Below are 18,170 nucleotides of genomic sequence, written 5' to 3'. Positions count from 1 at the left end.
GGCGATACCTACGAGTGTGTTGTTAATGGGATCAGAGACTATTCGAGTAGTGGAAGAGTACTTTCTCCCTAGAGCCACATAATACATTTCGGGGTTCGAATCCCGGTAGGTACACGCATTTATATGATGAATATGGATGTTTGGGTCCGAGTCATGGATGTTTAAATGTATTTATGTATGTTTAAGTAAGTATATTGTATTAAATATATCATTGTCTTGTAACCCATAACATAGGCTATATATGCTTAACTTGGGGCAAGATAATTTGTGTAAAAAGTGTGTCAATATTATAATACACTTACCAGATAATTGAAAAGAAATTACATAACATTAAAACTTTTAGTTAATTTAAAAACAAAAAAATGCATACTTCGTTTTAGGGATATCTCGAAACTTCGATCTTCTGCCTTTCTAACTGGGGAGTTGTTGACGTCTGTGGCTTGACCTTAAATCCGTGAACGATACGTCTTTAAGGCTTTGTGCTAGCTCTTAAATTAGTTGTTCTATATGAGGAATGTCTCCAACGTGCGTTTTTGTGCGTGCACTGGAGACGTTTATATTGGCCATGCAGATCTCGGTGAATTGTCGACCAATGCCGTAAGAAACTAGTATCTTTAATGCTCTTGTGGAGGTCGCGGAATGTTTAGTTCAATCTGTAATACAATCGAGCTAATTTCTTAGTGTTTAATTAATTAATCAGCCTTAAAAAAGCGTGGAAAATGGTGTCCTGAATAGAGCGAGTCGTTCCACAGAATATGGAGTTGCAACCATCTATCTTTTTCTGGTCTAGTGCACCCGTCGAATACAGTATATATTATAGATCTTAAATTATAAAAATCCTTAGCACTATATAATATTGTCCATTAACCATTTAAGTAAACAGGAATCCCGAAATGTTTCTGTGGTAAGTTTTTCAATTCTAGCGGTAGATGATTGAATAATTTTATACACATTGCGTAGCTAATATTTAAGTATAATGTGGCCATAAACCAGTCTATCCCTTGATCGGGTGGAACGAAAATTTTATTCAATGACCCTAAATAAATTATTATTTTGTTTTACAAATTTACATGCTTCAAATGCATGCATACTAAGGCAATGACAAAAAATGTAACTTTTTAAATTAGTGTTTTAATGAAACTTATTAGAATACCAATTCAACTCAGTTTTATAAGGACATACACAAATCTACAAATTATAGAGCATATCCTATCAATGTAACCAGAGAAATTAAGGTCCTCATTAAGATAACACTTTAAATACACACACCTGATTCCTGCCGCCGAATTCCACCTTCGCACGACACGCCACAAGTTAGGATATCATCCCCACCATCTGGATGTGTGGCGGTCCTCCACAGTGCGGTTTTCAAGGAGCTTTCTTCCACGTACTACAAACCTGTGGAATGATCTTCCTTGTGCGGTGTTTCCGGGACGATACGACATGGGTACCTTCAAAAAAAGCGCGTACACCTTCCTTAAAGGCCGGCAACACTCCTGTGATTCCTCTGGTGTTGCAAGAGATTGTGGGCGGCGGTGATCACTTAACAACAGATGGCCCGTACGCTCGTTTGTCCTATTCCATAAAAAAAAATAGTGTACTGTCAACTTTTTCAATATTTATTCAATTATAATTAATATTTAGATCAGTTTGTCTAGACTTAGTCTTGTCGTCTGTTTCCGAGTGTCCTGTCGCCGAATTATTGTAGTGTTCCTCTACAGTGCGGTCTTGGCTATGTTTCAGGCGCCATGCCTCCGGAGTATGAGCTGTACTATGGGTTCACGAGGTTCGCGATGGAGCTCAACGAGATCGAGCCTGGCACCAGGGAGCTGCTGCCTTACACCGACACCAGGCTAAGGTTGGTGACTGACGTATCAAGTATCTATTTTTACTTCTAGCGGCATTCATATTAAAAAATATGTTTTGTATCAATCTCTCGATTCCCTTATTGCGTTACAATTCCACCATACATTATTTTGTTATATATCAAAGGACTTATACATCGTTTTCGTTGAAATCTCCCAGACTGTTCCCGACACCTCACTTAAATATCGTTAATGTATACAAAAACGTAACAAATTATATACTTTAGACCCTCGAGAACCACGCTATCCATTGGTGAAAATAGCATCAAAATCGGTGAGTTTATCGCGAACAGACAGACAGACGCGGTGGAGCACTTTGTTTTATAATATGTAGTGATAATAAATAGATAGATAGACTCTTTATTGCATACCATACATACTTAAAAATAAAAATTTCTACAATAAAATAAGATCTTAAGCTAATTACAGTCATAGGTACGCAATGGGCGGTCTTATCGCTTGAAGCGATCTGTTCGAGACAACCTAAAATACAATACAGGATACAATAAGTAATTATAATAGGTATCTTGAAAAAAAAAGTTATTTAATAATTACAATAATATTGTCCGATTCTCATGAAATTTTGAGTGCATATCGGGTAGGTCTGAGAATCGGACGACATGTTTTTTTCATCCCCCTAAATGTTAAGGGTGGTCCACACGAAGTTTTTTTTAATTATTTTTTTTCACCCATCTACGATCAACAGTTACTTTTGTATTGCGATTTTAATATCGGCAATACAACGTTTGCTGGGTCAGCTAGTTCTATATAAATACAATAACTTCAAATTGATGATAGTATTATACACACTGACAGTTGCATAACATCTGATATGTTTGTGAAATAGTGCTTGGAAAGCATTAATTTGAAAGAATTTAAGTTTTGAGCACGCTTAATATAGAGTTGTAAACTATTCCACAACTTCACTGCAGATACAGCAAGAGACATCTCGTAAAATGAAGTATTATGGGGATGACAAGATGAGGCTGTTGGCAGATCTGATAGATTTAGTAAAGGTAAAACGTTCTTTTAGATATGATGGAGACAAAGGATGGAATATAATATGGAACAGCATATGAAGTATATGCATATCCCGGCGAAGGTGGATTGGCAGCCACTTGAGCTTCATACGATAATCGAAGATGTGGTCATATTTACGTAGACCAAAAACAAACCTAATGGTAAAATTTTGGAGGCGTTCAAGTTTGTTAAGTTGGCCTTGTTCGAGATAATCGTGTGACATTAACTTTTACTTGTTATCGTTTTCACTTGCAGGCCGGACCAGAGGGCGCTCGAGGAGGGTGACGTGGAGGGAGCGGAGCAGTACAAGCTACAGCTGGAGCAGGCGCAGCGAGAACGGCGGCGGCTCGCGACCGATCACACGCCCGCTTGGTTCCGGTTAGACTGGCCTCGTCTTTACTACTACTGGGCACATGAGACTTAACATCTTATGTCTCAACGTGATTAGGGCAATTGTACGCCGCTTAGAATTTTTGGGTTGTTCAAGAAACCGGAGCGGCACTGTATTGTAATGGGCGGGACGTATCTCTGCTCTCACTGCTCCTCTCGTCCCGTATTTTCATAAAAAACAACTCATTGACAATTGTAACTATCATATCGATACACTTACGAACTGTTCTTCCCCCTGATTCCTGCCGCCGAATTCCACCAGCGCACGACATGCCACAAATTAAGATATCATCCCCACCATCTGGATGTGTGGCGGTGCTAAGTGCGGTTTTCAAGAAACTTTTTTCCACGCTGTGGAATGACAAATTAAAAAAAAAAGCGCGTACATCTTCCTTGAAGGCCGGCAACGCTCCTGTGAGTCCTCTGGTGTTGCAAAAGAATGTGGGCGGCAGTAATCACTTATCGCCAGGTGACCCGTACGCTCGTTTATCCTCCTTTTCCATAACTAAAAATTAACATGTAAGTTATCAGATATAGGTTTTATTTTCCGTTACTTTATAGTTTGGTACTTAAAAAAAAGTATTGCTTTATTTAATAATAAATATGTATGGTGATGTCACCAAATGGCCCAACGGAAGACCAGCGTTGGTTTTCAAACCAGCAAACATGCCGAATTGGGAACATATTTGAATTGTTTATAATATAAAAGTTTATTTTACATCTTTTGTAAATACAAAATACACTATAAATATGTGTACCTACTACTTATACGTTTCAAATTAACATTCTTCTTTCTTTCTTTCATTCTCGTGGTCATGGCCGCTAAGATGATACGACAGTAGTCGTCGTTGGTCTCCTTTTTGGGTCGCCCTGCCTCCCGCTTGATGCTCTCCACTTCACACAAGAGTGACCGTTGAGTTTCTTGTATGTTATTCCCACAAGCTCTACTTTTTCCGAACATATGTAGATTCAGTAATTTAAAAGAAATATTTATAGTGATGATTCAAAAGCGCTTTATTTGACACTAATCAATTAAAGTTTATTTGACTTTGACTTTTGTTTTATATAAGAGGGGGCAAACGGGCAAGAGGCGGATAGGTCTCCCTCTCGGTAAGGCAACCGCTCATGGACATCCGTAACAACAGGTATCAAGAAATGCATTGCCGGCCTTTAAAGTGGGATTAAGTTTTTTTTTTTTGAAGGTCCCTAAGTCGTATCTGTTCAGGAAAACCGCAGCCGGTAATTGATACCACAAAGTGGCTGTGCGAGGCAAGAAATGTCTTACAAAACGCGCGGTTGTGGAATGCCAGACGTCAACGTTATGCGGATGGTACTTTGCACAATGGTGGAATTCGGTTGCCGGAATCAACCCGAACAGCTCCTCTGAGCACTCCCCGTGATAAATGCGGTAGAAGATGCAGAGAGAACCCACATGTCTAGGCAATGCCAAGTAATCATGTCGACCGGAGAAGAAGATTTGATTTTGAACTTTGAGTAATTTTTTGTTCAGTAAGACGATGGAGGACGGCGAAGAGGCCTGGGTGTTCGCGGGCACGTACTGGCGCGAGCGCGAGTGCGGGTTCCCCAACAACAACGCGCCGCGCCTGTGGTGACCCCCCCGCCTGTGTCTACACGTTCGTATATCTTTATACCCACTACAACAGTTCACTACGAGACAAGTGCGCAATGTAGGTCGATCCTACCTGCGCACTACGATGACCTACGTGCGCACGAGTATCATACCTATACTATCAAGTTGCGCAAAGTTCGACCACTATAATTGTTTTCAAACATTCCCGCACGCTCTTGTTAACGTGTGGGAAAATGGTACTTTGCGAACGATAATAGGAAAAAATTATTTCGAATAGGGTTTCCGGGACGTGACCACCAGTTATTGAAGTGAAACTTTTTTATCGACGTATGAGAGAAATTTTATAGCGATGTCATTACGATTTTTGGTTACGCGCCATGTGTGTTTTTTTATCAAAGTTCAGTATTGTGACGAAAAGAATAATATTATATTAGTTTGAAAGTGATAAAAAGACTTATTTGTATATTTTTTTACTAAGCCTCATCGAAACAATTTCTGTGAAGTTGTAAATAATAGAAATATGATATGTCGTAAAGAAGTTTCACTTGTCAACTGTATACTCTACACACACGTCATATTTTTTACAATTATAAATGTCAAAGATACCTGTTTAAATTCCTCACTAAACTAAAAAAATCATTTATTCACTCAGGTGAAACTGAATCTTATGAATTTACTTATAATTGTACCACCACTTCGGAAAGTTGAATTTTAATGAGTAAAACATGGCAAGAAAGTCATTGCAAAAGCAACAGCCACAGCACGAATCTATCATAAATCACGTTTTTTGTTTACAATAATCGAGCTTGTTTATCTAGCAATCCGTATCATAAACCGCATAATATGAGTATTATAAACACAAGTGGGTATCACATTTAAAGTGGCCGGCGCCGGGTTTGGCGCCAAAACAGCTCAGTATGTGGCTTCTGAAGGCGCGCTGGCTAAGAAATAAAATCATAAGAAATATACTGATGACCCCGATAACAGGATTGACCAGCCACCACAAGAGGCGACTGTTCACGAGCATGATGCTATCTTTAACTTTGTATTTTCAGTATATTATGTATAAATCATGATCCTTACATCATAAATTATAGGTCTCCTCACGCTCTCCGACAAGATGCAGCGTGTATCTAACTTCTTGTTCCACTAAACAAACTGGCATTTTACTTTTCATTATATGAAAAGTTTAATAAAAGCTGACTCTTGCAGATTACTTGCACGGGTACGCCGCATTTGGTGTAGTATTATAAGTAGTATAAGATACATAATAGCTTTAAGGGTACACTTCTACAATAAAGTCCCAGCCACTGTTCAGGCATTATCTATAAATAAATTTAAATGTTTTATAAAAAAATGGCTCTGTCGTAAATCCTATTACTCCACTGCTGAATATCTAAATGATCGGACAGTCTGGGACTAGATTGTGATTATTTTATAGCGATAGAAATGACTGTACAATATTGTATATTTTTATTGAAAAGAGCGCAAAAAAAAGAATGCTGGGAGAGTTTCTTGCGCCGCTTCTTCTCTCTCAGAGTGCCATTTGTTTCCGAAGCGGTAGTAGTATCTAGTAGTATAAGAAATGACATCAAAAAGAATTCTAAAGGAATGAATTTTGAGAAAATAAATGCCTTTTATGCCTTTCATTGTTTTCGCCTTTTACAAGTTCGTCGGCAGTATCCTAGTTTCAAATGGCACGAGGAGACCTATTAATAATCTCAATTTAACTAATGTAACTTTTTTTTTTATTTCAGTGTGTTAAACAGTACGAGGTGCTGTGTTAGCGGTTGTGTCGAAAGCTTCGCTTGCTTTAGTATAAACTATTGTTACGCAAAGTGCATCGAGATATGTGATCTAATTATAATGTAATTCAGATCAGATTGGCCTGAATCAAAAAATATTATTTAATTTATTATGAATATGAGTACATAGGGCTTACTAATATGACACTTGAAAATGACATGAGACATAAACGAAAAGACAAACATTGATTTAAGTTCAATATAAAAAATTACACAAATTAAGTTTGTAAAAACTCTCAGGTTGTGCGTCATGAGAGTTGAACATGAATCAAAATTTATGAACGTTACGTCACTCGAACGGTTGGCTCAGTGGAAGAGCGCTTGCAAGGAGCGCGAGAGGTCACGTATTCGAGTCCCGCAGCGTTGATTAATTTTGTTTTCAAATTTAATATGTGTAATTTAATCCTCTGGGATTTTAAAAAGTGATAACCCTCACTCATTGAAAAGATCACTTATCTTTATACACTGTAGGTCTATATTCCTTTAACGAGAGAATTTTAATATACTTGTAAGTAAAATGGTATTAGAACGTTGTTAGTATTTGGATATTTTTGTTGAGTTTACATTACGTAGCTCTGATGAAACTTGTTAAGTATTATTTGAAGCTTGGCTTTGTGTAGTTTTTTTTTTATATTTGAAGTGTTTTTTTTATACGTAACGGGGCTGTTTTAAACTATAGTCCTGTCTTGTAAGCTAATGATTTATAGAAATACAATTCAGCTTTGTCTTTAGACAATAATTTTTTACTATCATGGGCCACTGACCTCCACTATATACCACTGGACTGGCGGCTGTCAAAGTGCTTTTGTGCCTGTTTGATATTCGCTGTTGGCCATGTAGCGAGATTCTGCGGTACTAAAACTAGTGATGACAACCTCAGCAAACATCGATAGATGGTGGGAAACTATTTACAAAAAAAAATTGTGTACTTTTTACGTTGATTCTTGAAGTATAAATAACACGGAAAACGAACGAAATTAATTCAAATTGCAAAAATACTTCAGAATATTGTACGTTCCTTCGCAGCCATTTGTATTATACGTCAAAATTAGTTCTCAGGACGTTCGCGAGTGGCGCTTCAAATAGGCACAAAAAATTTGCTGTCAAACATATGGAACAGCCTGTCCAGTGTTATTTATGCAGGTCAGTGGTCATGGACTGATACTAGGGTTGCCAATCGTAGTCTGAAATAGTACTCTGTTTCATAAAGGTGTACTCCATAAATGTTTTTAAACTTTTATGAAGTCATCATCATATATCATCGCGGAACTTTAACATTGTAATTATTATGAAGGGTACTCACGATATATATTTTATTAATTTGGTGCCGATATTTTCGCCGCGACCGCTATTCATGCAATTTTTTCGAAAAATCTGCACCATATTAATAAAATGTATGTCCAGAGTTCCCGTCATAATAACTGTATTCTATAATCCATTACACTAATAGATTTCGCAGATATACTATCTTTTTTTTTTTGCAAAAAAAGGTTTTTAGGTACTTGTTGGTGCCCAAAGCCATTGCCCATTAAAACTTGGGTGTTTCTGAACGCTGTGTGCGGGACAGTCACATGTCAATGCGACAAGTTGTCGGAGGAAAGAAAATACATTCTAAATAATCCAATAAATGATAATTATTATTCTATATTTACACTTTTCTGAAAACAGACATACTCTACATCTTCCAGAAAAATTTGACAACCCTAGCTGATACGTACGTATATGAAATATTTTTAGTTTTTGTGATAAATTTTATTGCCAACCTCATTAATATATAAGATAATTTGAATCGATAATTGAAATGTGTATTATGAAGGTTCTAAACAATTTATTTTCTTACATTTGTTTTTCAACATTACATTCCTTGCCACGAGATAGAAGGTATATCTACGACATAGTTTTACATTGTTAGTCGTTGCTAATTTCATAATTGCCCGTTAAAGTCGTGATAAATTTGCTATATTACTTTTTCGCACAATGTTTACTTTGATTTTTTATTTATTTATATAAAATTGTTATTTATATTTCGTTTCTTGTTTTAAATTTGTTGTCAATTTTAACTAATGACGATGATAAAAATCATAGAAGTCTAAATAATGTCCGGAGCGTTGCAAACGAATGAAGCAATTTATATACTATATATGTATGTATAGGCGACAGTTGTCCACCAAACAATCAAATCATTTGTTTACAATCAGCAATTTCAATAACTTTCTTATTTAGATTTCTATGGTAAACATTCATTTGAGGTTAGAGGAATCATTTATTTTAACCGATTAATCTCACTTCTAGTCGCAGAACAGAGTTGTGAAAAAGTATAAAATACTGCTTACCAAAACTTATATTCTGTTATGTTTGTGTAAATGTGGGTTGCCAATCTAATTGCTACCATCATCAGCCGGAAGACGTCCACTGCTGGACAAAGGTCTCCCCCAAAGATCTCCACGACGACCGGTCCTGCGCTGCCCTCGTCCAACGTATTCCGGTGATCTTGACCAGATCGCCGGTCCATCTTGTGGGGGTCCTACCGACACTGCTTCTTCCGTTGCGTAGTCGCCATTCGAGGACTTTTCTGCCCCATCGGCCATCTGTCCGTCGAACTATATGCCCTGCTCACTGCCACTTCAGTTTCGCAATCATTTGGGCTATGTCAGTGACTTTGGTTTTCCTACGGATCTCCTCATTCCTGATTCGTTCTCGCAGGGAAACTCCGAGCATAGCCCTCTCCACTTCCCTCTGAGCGACCATGAGCTTCCTCATAAGTGATCTGCCCATGCGAGTTGGATTCGACGAGTGACCTCTTTCGCGAAATTGGACCTGCCTACCTGGATTGTTTGTCCAAGGTAGACGTACTCGTCAACAATTTCGAGAGTACAGTCCCCAATTGTTACGGGAATAGGTGCGATAGGGTTTGGTCTAATTGCTAAGATAATCTGTATTCGACAAAACCAATGACATTCTTTACATAGAGACAATGCGTCGTATAAAAACAAAGCTGAAATATGGAACATGCCACAAATTACACCATAATAAGGTTTGACGGCAAATCTATACATTGCCGCATTTAGTCCAGTTGTTGAAATTATTCTTAGTCAATAAGCAGCTATGTAAAAAAACATTTATTCAGTTTAGGTCTGATTCAGATAATGACACTTGATACACAACAAAGGAGAAAAGTGTGCTTACATTGTCTCTTAGCACACTTTTGCCGTTCCGCTATCAAACTGCGAATGATATGTCCATGTGCCTAGAACCTCATTGGATAAAACACTTTATTTACTCATGTTTTGAATTTCAGTGCAAGTCAGTGACGTTCTATTCATATAGACAATGCACCTCATACAAAATCAAAGCCGAAATATGGAACATGCCACAAATGACACCATAATAACCTTCGACTGTTATGTCTATACATTTCCGATTGTGTCCTTTCATCTGTCCCATTCTGACAAGCGGGTCTTGTCTGGGGACTTGTCAATAATATTGTACCATATTTAATGAAAACATTTTTGTTTTATTAAATTACTTCCGCTTTTTGCATATCAATCTTATATAATAAAATAATCTTACCGATGATAAGTCACACTATCTTTTTTTTGTGTCGTTAATGTATTATTTAAGCACTTTTTATAACACACTTAGGCTTGTTAATTGACACACAGTTCACACACGACTATGGAGAAAAGTGTGCTTACATTGGCTTTAAGCACACTTATGCCGTTCCGTTATAAGACTGCGAATGATATGTCCATATGTATAGAACGTCATTGGTGCAAGTTCAAAATATATAATCTGACTGCTACATTCCCGTCATTATTTCTGTTTTCCATCAAAAGCTGTCAGACTCTTTTGTTTTAGAGAGTTATACTCAATATTAAAATGAAAAAAATGTCGCTTCACATAACATGTGTCCTAAATACACATCTGCGAGTATTTTTGTTCACATGTTTAAATAATTTAAATAGCGAAATTACTGGGCAAATGACACTTAACATATCATGTCTCAAGATGACGAGCGCAATTTCAGTGCCGCTCCGAATATTTGGGTTTTTCGGGAACCCTGAGCGGCGCTGCATTGTAATGGGCAGGGCGTTTGAGTTACCATCAGCTGAACGTCCTGCTCGTCTTGTGCTTTATTGTCGTAAAAAAATACTGCTACAGACGTCTCCGAGTGATGCTGGAGGTCGGTGGTTTTCCCCTTGTTCGGCCACGCACTCTCTAAGAACAGGCTGTGGTGTTTCCTCTGCCTCCATGCAAACTCTGTATAATCTCCTGTGTGATATGCTTATGATAATTAGATGCTAATTTCAGGGACATTGGCCGGTTATAATATTGAACCCACACACACCGATTCGGTTGGCAACTCATGTCTAATAATGTCATATTAGTTTATTTGCTGAACTGTCAAAATGACTTTTCACTGTAACACTGTATTTTTTTTTATTTGATATTGCTTTTCCGGCTGGTGTGACATTGTCTAGATTCAAATAGTTTTCTGTCAGCGTTTACGCCTAATATACATCGAAACAACCTTTATATTATATAAATTTATTTAACGTATATGTAACTAAGTGCGAGGCTCCTTTACACCGGATGCCGGCTAGATTTTGGGTACCACAACGGCGCCTGGTACTGCCGTGAAGCAGTAATGTGTAGGCATTGCTGTGTTACGGCCTGAAGGGCGCCGTAGCTAGTGTAATTACTGTGCAAATGAGACTTGGTAACTTATGTCTCAAGGTGACGAGTTGTAGTGTAGTGCCGCTCAGAATTATTGAGGTTTTCAATTATCCTAATTTAGAAAAAAAACAGGTACACTTTTCAATATCTTCTTATGCGTCAACGCTGACAGAGAAGTAATATTACTTAGGGGTACAAAAAGGGGGTTGGGGCGTAACAAAGGAGCTATCTGTGTTGTAACTCGTAACTGTCATTTATATTGACAATAAATTAGTATTTGCCGTTATTGTTGTGAACTTAGACCGAAATCAATTAATAATTATAATAATAATAAAATAGAAAAATTATTTCGGAATACAAAATGAGCTTCAGGTCTGTTGCCGCCGTCTGTATTTAGTCAGTATTCTACAGTAGAAATTGAAATAAAACTATTTTCAATATTACGAGATTTTTGCTGCTTTTATATGCTTTTAGAGGATAATTTGAAAATTTGATAATTTTTTCCTATATATTTCACGCCCAATACAATTTTGAATGCCTCGATAAGTAGGCCCGAATGCCTTGCGCTTGACTATAGCGCGTACCCTTTACCAGAAGACTCAATACGCTCAGATAAGCGACGCCCGTCATACAACTTGCGATAGTTAAGCGACAGTCGCTATTCCGAGGCGCTTCATAATAACTCTCGGTAAAAATTTTGATTTGATTAAAAATCCTAAAAGCGTTTCCATTTTTTAATTTTTTTTTCAAAATTTATCGATACTATTCAAAATAGTTTTATTTCTAACTCGTAATTATATAAATATTGTACTTATCGATTACGTATTAGCAAAATGGATTGATCTCAGACTAAAATAAGTTGATAGACAGAACGCACCCAATGAGAACTTACTTTATGAATAAAATCAAGGTGTATGGGATGACGTGAGTCCAGCTTAAGCTATACCCTATTTTAAAGTTTCATTTTCAACGATGTGGCACTGCCTCATTGCCGATACGGTACGGTCTACTGCGTTTGGCAATGTCGGTTTGAGCTCAACTTACATTGTTGTACACTTTTACTTTGTGTTAGCTGAATGCAAGTCCGTCTACTAAATAAATTATAGGATAATTAATATCAAGATCAAGCAGTTCTTGAGTTGATAGACTACCATAGTAGTACAAATGTTTTTAGTTTTCTTTAGTATTAAGAGACTGAGTCTAGTGCCAGTGTTTGGTGAGCCAACATGTCCTGAGGATGTTTCGTGTAGAGGCGAAACACGTGTCGAATTGTTCAAAGACAAATATTGGCGGAATTAACACTAAAGAAAGCTCAAAACATTTGGATAATTATGTATTTCCGCAATGTAACGCCTACTTCAATAAATTTACCATATAAATCCTACTAATATTATAAATGTGAAAGTTTGTATGTCTGGATGTATGTTTGAACTTCTTTAACGCAAAATCTACTGAATAGATTTTGATGAAACTTTACAATAATATAGCTTCCACAACAGAATAACAAATAGGCTATAATTTATAAAACTATTGTGTGAATTATACAAAATATAAAAGAAGTGTGATTGTTACTAATGAATACAACTAGCGCCATCTCTTATCAACTAGCAAGAAAAAGATCAGTACAATTTATATGGCAAAACAACGTTTGCCGGGTCAGCTAGTTAAGTATAAATATGTTAAGAGTGGCAGTGCCTTGGTTATGTGTCCTCCCATAGAGCTTCTGAGTGAGGACGGCACGTGTTGTATTTACTATTAGTTAAAGGCATAAAAGGCATTAATTTTCTCAAAATTGATTCCTTCAGAATTCTTTTTGATGTCATTTCTAATATACTAGACACTACTACCGCTTCGGAAACAAATGGCGCTCTGATTAAGCTGCGCAATAAACTCCCAGCATTTTTTTTTTGTTCGCTTTTTAATGAAATATACAATATTGTATTGTCATTGCTATTGCTATAAAATGATCAAAATCTAGTCCCAAGCTGTCGGATCACTTAGGGTATTCAGCTGTGGAGTAGTTGGATTTACGACAGCCATTTTTTATAAAACATTTAAATTTTAAATAGATAATGCCTCAACAGTGGCTGGGATTAGTAGTGGTAGGAAAAGTATATATTTACACTTAAAGCTATTATGTATCTTATGTAATAATAATAGTAATATTTCTAATTAATTCACGCAGCAATTTTAAGGTACGGGAAGTAAGCTGATTTCTTGTTTTCGTCATATGCAGTTTTCTATTATTGTTTTGGTCTGAGATTTTATATGTATGTAATTAAAAATGAAATGACATTATTTATTAGTATGTTGTATTAAGTGTTAATTCCACGCGTAGTTTAATTATATTAATGTAGTTTTTGTTAACAAACTAATCCTATTTTGGTGATATTATAATAGTTTTATTGTTACGATACTAGAGTAGATAATATTCAGAGGTTACTTATAATTATAAAGTTAAGCTCTGTAGCCGCTTAGGAATTTGGTTAGCTTACAAATCAGCGTACTGTCGTATCTGCTAATAGTGTTTTTAGGTTTATTAATTATAAAGATTATGCATTATATTTGTTACCCTCATAATGTTTATGAGGCAGGAACAGATCCTTGCTTTACCACTTTTAAACACTCTTAGTGTATATTCGATATCAGTTCAAATTCCTTCAGGCTCTGCGAACAAATCAGTTTGGGATGTAATAATAAGGATTTGGTTGCAATATGCAAGTGCTCTACATTATAGTATTGAAAAAACTTATACAAATATACCGTTACTCGTTTCTCTGTTAAATCACTAATACAGTGCTCCAAAATTAATAATGCGCATACAGATCTTCGCTAATGGGCTTATTCCCGGGAACACCCGAATCATTCAATCGTAAGAGCCCTAAACAATGCACAATACGAAAACAAATGGGGTGGTCGGCTGTGGCAGCCGGTCAGTCAGTCATCTTTAAGTATTGGTGTCGACTGCACGTGTTCAGTCTATGTGGAATTATATAGAGCTCGGGAAATGGGACCGTTGCCGAAAAGTGCCGAAGATCTGTATGCGCATTATTAATATGGGAGCACTGTACCTCTGAGAATTATTTACTCCGTGTATCTGGTTATAAAGTTAAGTGCCTTTTAATAAGGATTGTTTTTGTATTCAATAGGTGTGTGAAATATTCCTAGTTTATCTAGATAATTGTCATTCGTTTCAGAGCCATTTATATAACGCGGACTAAGAAAAGATAGACCACGAGATGAATTTAATGACATCAATTTTGATGAATGACCTTCCTTCCTTTATATTATTTTGCCGTATGGAATTCACTTATATGCAATAAATGAAAATACAAGTATGTTATACTAATCCACAGAACTATAGTTAAAATTATGGTGGTTAAATAAATTAAATCATTTTTTTTTTAAATTATTATCGAACAAAAATAAATAGTATAATTTTAGTAAAAGTTGTCTGTATAGACAACGTGCCTCGATTCCTAGAAGAGCGGCAACATGCAAATAAGTAAAGCACGTAAGTGCATTGTCATTGTTTGCGCTGAGTGGCAACCTCGCTTTTCAAAAATTCAAATTCATTTAAATTGTGAATTCAATTATGCAAGGTGTTCAATATGCTCATTATTAAAAGTAGACTTTTTGATCTGATTAATTTACTGATTACGTTTATTTTGTGTATAGTCAGGAAATGAGATAGCATTTGGCTACATTTTCGACATCTATATGAATTCCATATCATTCTTCGATATAAACTGTTTTTCCTTAAACAATTTACTAATCTAATACTATTTAATTATTGACAATCAAATATAATATTATTTATGATGTTCAAAATCCTGTTGTATTTGTGGAGAGATTCTCCCCAAGAGAATGCTTGTATACGATGTTATAATTTACGTATCGTTATACTTACCTATACACAGTCGAATATTATATTAATAAGGAGTTGTGATGATTTTATTTCCAGCAATTTTTTTTAATATTTTGTTATATAACGTAACTTGGCAGCTTTAAAAATACAATCTTTGATGCAACTACTTCCAATAGAGTTTCGTTATCATATCACATCAACAAAAGAAAACAAATCAAGGCAGGATAATATATGACGATGCTCAGATTTGCCAACGGGCAGATGGGCTAAAAGGAACCTCCCACATTATATACAATAATGTTTCTTCAAAGCGTCAGCATCAACAGTCAAGATAATATTTTGATAGCACTATAAAAAAATACGCGTTTTATGTGGAAATGTAGCATTATTATTGTCTCGTTTACAGCGCGTAAAATTATTCGCTGGTTTTGTGATTATTATAATATACAAATTATCTATATTATAATATCTTTCTTCTCTCATATAACTTCTCAGTCTATATATCCTACGGACTACGTACTGAAAACTACTTGATTAAAATACGAGTACTCGCCACATCATCGCTTCGACTAGTAGTAAAAACTTCTTGAGCCGCGTTGGGCACTATTTGTAGGGGAAAAATCTTATAGTTTCGCGTCACCGACATGCTTATGACTGGCGCACACGATAAAAAAAATAATGAGAAAATATATAGTCAGACACTCTTTGGATAGGAAAAATCTCATGAGCTCGCGTCACCGAAATGCTTATAGCAGTATATCTGTAGCTATACAGCTGACGTATTGTGCAACATTAATACTGTGTATATGTTAAAAAATTATATTGAATGGGTTTAGTGAAAAGTTCAATGTGTGTATATATATATACTGTGCATTGTTGAATTAGTGTTTTTGTTCGATTAATATATTATTGAAAATTTGTTCTAAAATAAATTGAAATTACTAATTTAATTGTTTTTAAACATTATATAATTTCAAAAATTAATACTAAAAGTTCTAAGTTTTCACTTCTACCGGCAGTGTACAACTGAATTTTTTTTTTTATTAAATTTGGTCGTTGTTAATATAGTGCTGGTTAATTTAGCTTCATTTTTAGTCGGTAACATTAAGCATCGTGCTTAATTCACCGTAAAGCAAGTGATTACGTGGCTCTCGCTTGTTGCTACTTGCTATATATTGCCCTCTCTTTGTCATACGTCCATCGGCTTCACAACTCGTAGCTGTAAGCACAGTGGTCGCATCGCCAGGCGTAAATTCAGCCTCACATGGAGTACTGTTCTCACTTCTGGGAGGACGCTCCCCAGTGCCAGCTTCTCCTATTTGACCGCATACAACGAAAAGCGACTCGAATCATCGTTTCTCATTCTTTATCGTTGCGTGGGTGTGGGTTCTGTCTGCTTCTTTTACCGCATATATCACGGGGCGTGCCCACAGGAGTTGTTCGGGTTCATACCAGTAGTCGAAATCCACCATATCATGTCGGCAATTAGGCAGTTCCTACCTCGTTATGAACCTAAATAAATATAGCACTAGTGTTAAAGTTAATTTAGTTTAATTTGGTTCCGTTATTTTATTACCAAACTTCCATTTAACACCTACTCATAAAGTTTTTCCTTACGATAGATACTAAAAATCTACGTTAAGCAATCGTTGCTTATTCCAAAGCTCAACAATGACTAGTTAGGTCCACAGTGCCTACCTTGCTAGAAAACCAATGCACGCCCCTGATCATGTCATAACGCGAAACTCCACCAGCATCCTGATGACATCTGGCATTCCACAACCATGCTTTTTGCGAGAAACTGGCATCGCACAGCTATTTCGTGGAATCAAATCAGGCATCAGTTTTCCCGGCCCGATACGAATCAGGGACCACATCTCTTGACCCCTGGTGAAACGGATGTCCATGAGCGGTTCCTTCACCACTTGCCATCATGTAAGTCGCTTGCCCGTTTACCCTTTCTTGAATAAAAAAAATATTAGCTATTGCTTGCGCCACTGTGCTTCGTAACTCCAGATCTCGAGCGCAAATAAGTCTATTTCCATTTTCTTTGTGCCTTAAGATATGATAGGGTACTACTAAAGCTGTGAGTTAACAGTCATTAATTAGCACTGCTTTATGAAATAATGTTAAAGAAATTTTACAACAGAAAGCAAGATATTGTAATAAAGTAACTTTGAACACTACTAGTCAATTATATGAGAGTATTTTTCAATAGACCATTATGTATTTCTACGGGGAAATCCTAAACCTAATCATATTAGATACATCAAACAGTGAATGACATTAGTGGAAATTAATCATGTCACTTAGAATTTGGAGGTACTTTTGTCTAAGTATGTATAGCAAACTAGACCTTCTAATCGGTCGTATTTAAGTACATAATATTTGAAAAGTGCCGTAATTAATCTTCTATGATTGGACAAGTTCAAGAACAAAAATCAATACATATTTATGACATGTTAGTATATTTATTAGTAAAAAAATTCTCGTGACAGATAATAATTGATTGTGATGTAATTTTATTCTTTAGTCGTGGTGTTATGTGCTTTTTTATCAATATTGTTACGATAGTGTAATACGAGACTAAAATAATAGGATGATGGAATACAAAAATTTGAGAAAGTCAATTTAAGTCTAAATTTTACGGAATGCTTAATTTTAATGCAGCAACCCATTCATTTTCGTTTCTTCCAAACTTCAATTGCTCCGTCTATCTTTTTATTTTAGTCTATAAAAAAAGTTACCACATCGCTTATGTTTTTATGTGAATTTGTTTAGACGATTAAAAGATGAGATTAAGTTTTAAAAGAAGTTTTAATCAATAAATCCTTTTTACTTAGTTAAGATGGAGGAAACACTCTCATGCAGGATTCAACTTAATCTATCAATGTTTGTGTGTATAAACTTATACCGCTGTCATATATATGCTATTTTTGGCCGTCATTAATGAA

General features: G+C 36.1%; 1 protein-coding gene across 1 annotated transcript in view; it reads left to right on the top strand.

The window, feature by feature from the left end:
- The window catches only part of LOC126969983 (oxysterol-binding protein-related protein 6-like), a 40,867-nt gene extending 22,837 nt beyond the window's left edge, over nucleotides 1-18,030 (top strand). Inside the window, exons 14-17 of the mRNA XM_050815640.1 lie at nucleotides 1,744-1,858; nucleotides 3,141-3,263; nucleotides 4,786-4,909; nucleotides 6,624-18,030. Coding sequence (XP_050671597.1) covers nucleotides 1,744-1,858; nucleotides 3,141-3,263; nucleotides 4,786-4,888 — 341 coding nt within the window. The 3' untranslated portion in view covers nucleotides 4,889-4,909; nucleotides 6,624-18,030. The remainder of the gene's footprint in view (nucleotides 1-1,743; nucleotides 1,859-3,140; nucleotides 3,264-4,785; nucleotides 4,910-6,623) is intronic.
- Nucleotides 18,031-18,170: the final 140 nt, after the last annotated feature.

This window comes from Leptidea sinapis, chromosome 19, assembly GCF_905404315.1.
Source record: "Leptidea sinapis chromosome 19, ilLepSina1.1, whole genome shotgun sequence".
In the NCBI taxonomy this organism is placed as follows: Eukaryota; Metazoa; Arthropoda; class Insecta; order Lepidoptera; family Pieridae; genus Leptidea; species Leptidea sinapis.
The sequence above is the reverse complement of the archived record's forward strand: the minus strand, read 5'-3'. Positions and strand labels throughout refer to the sequence as shown.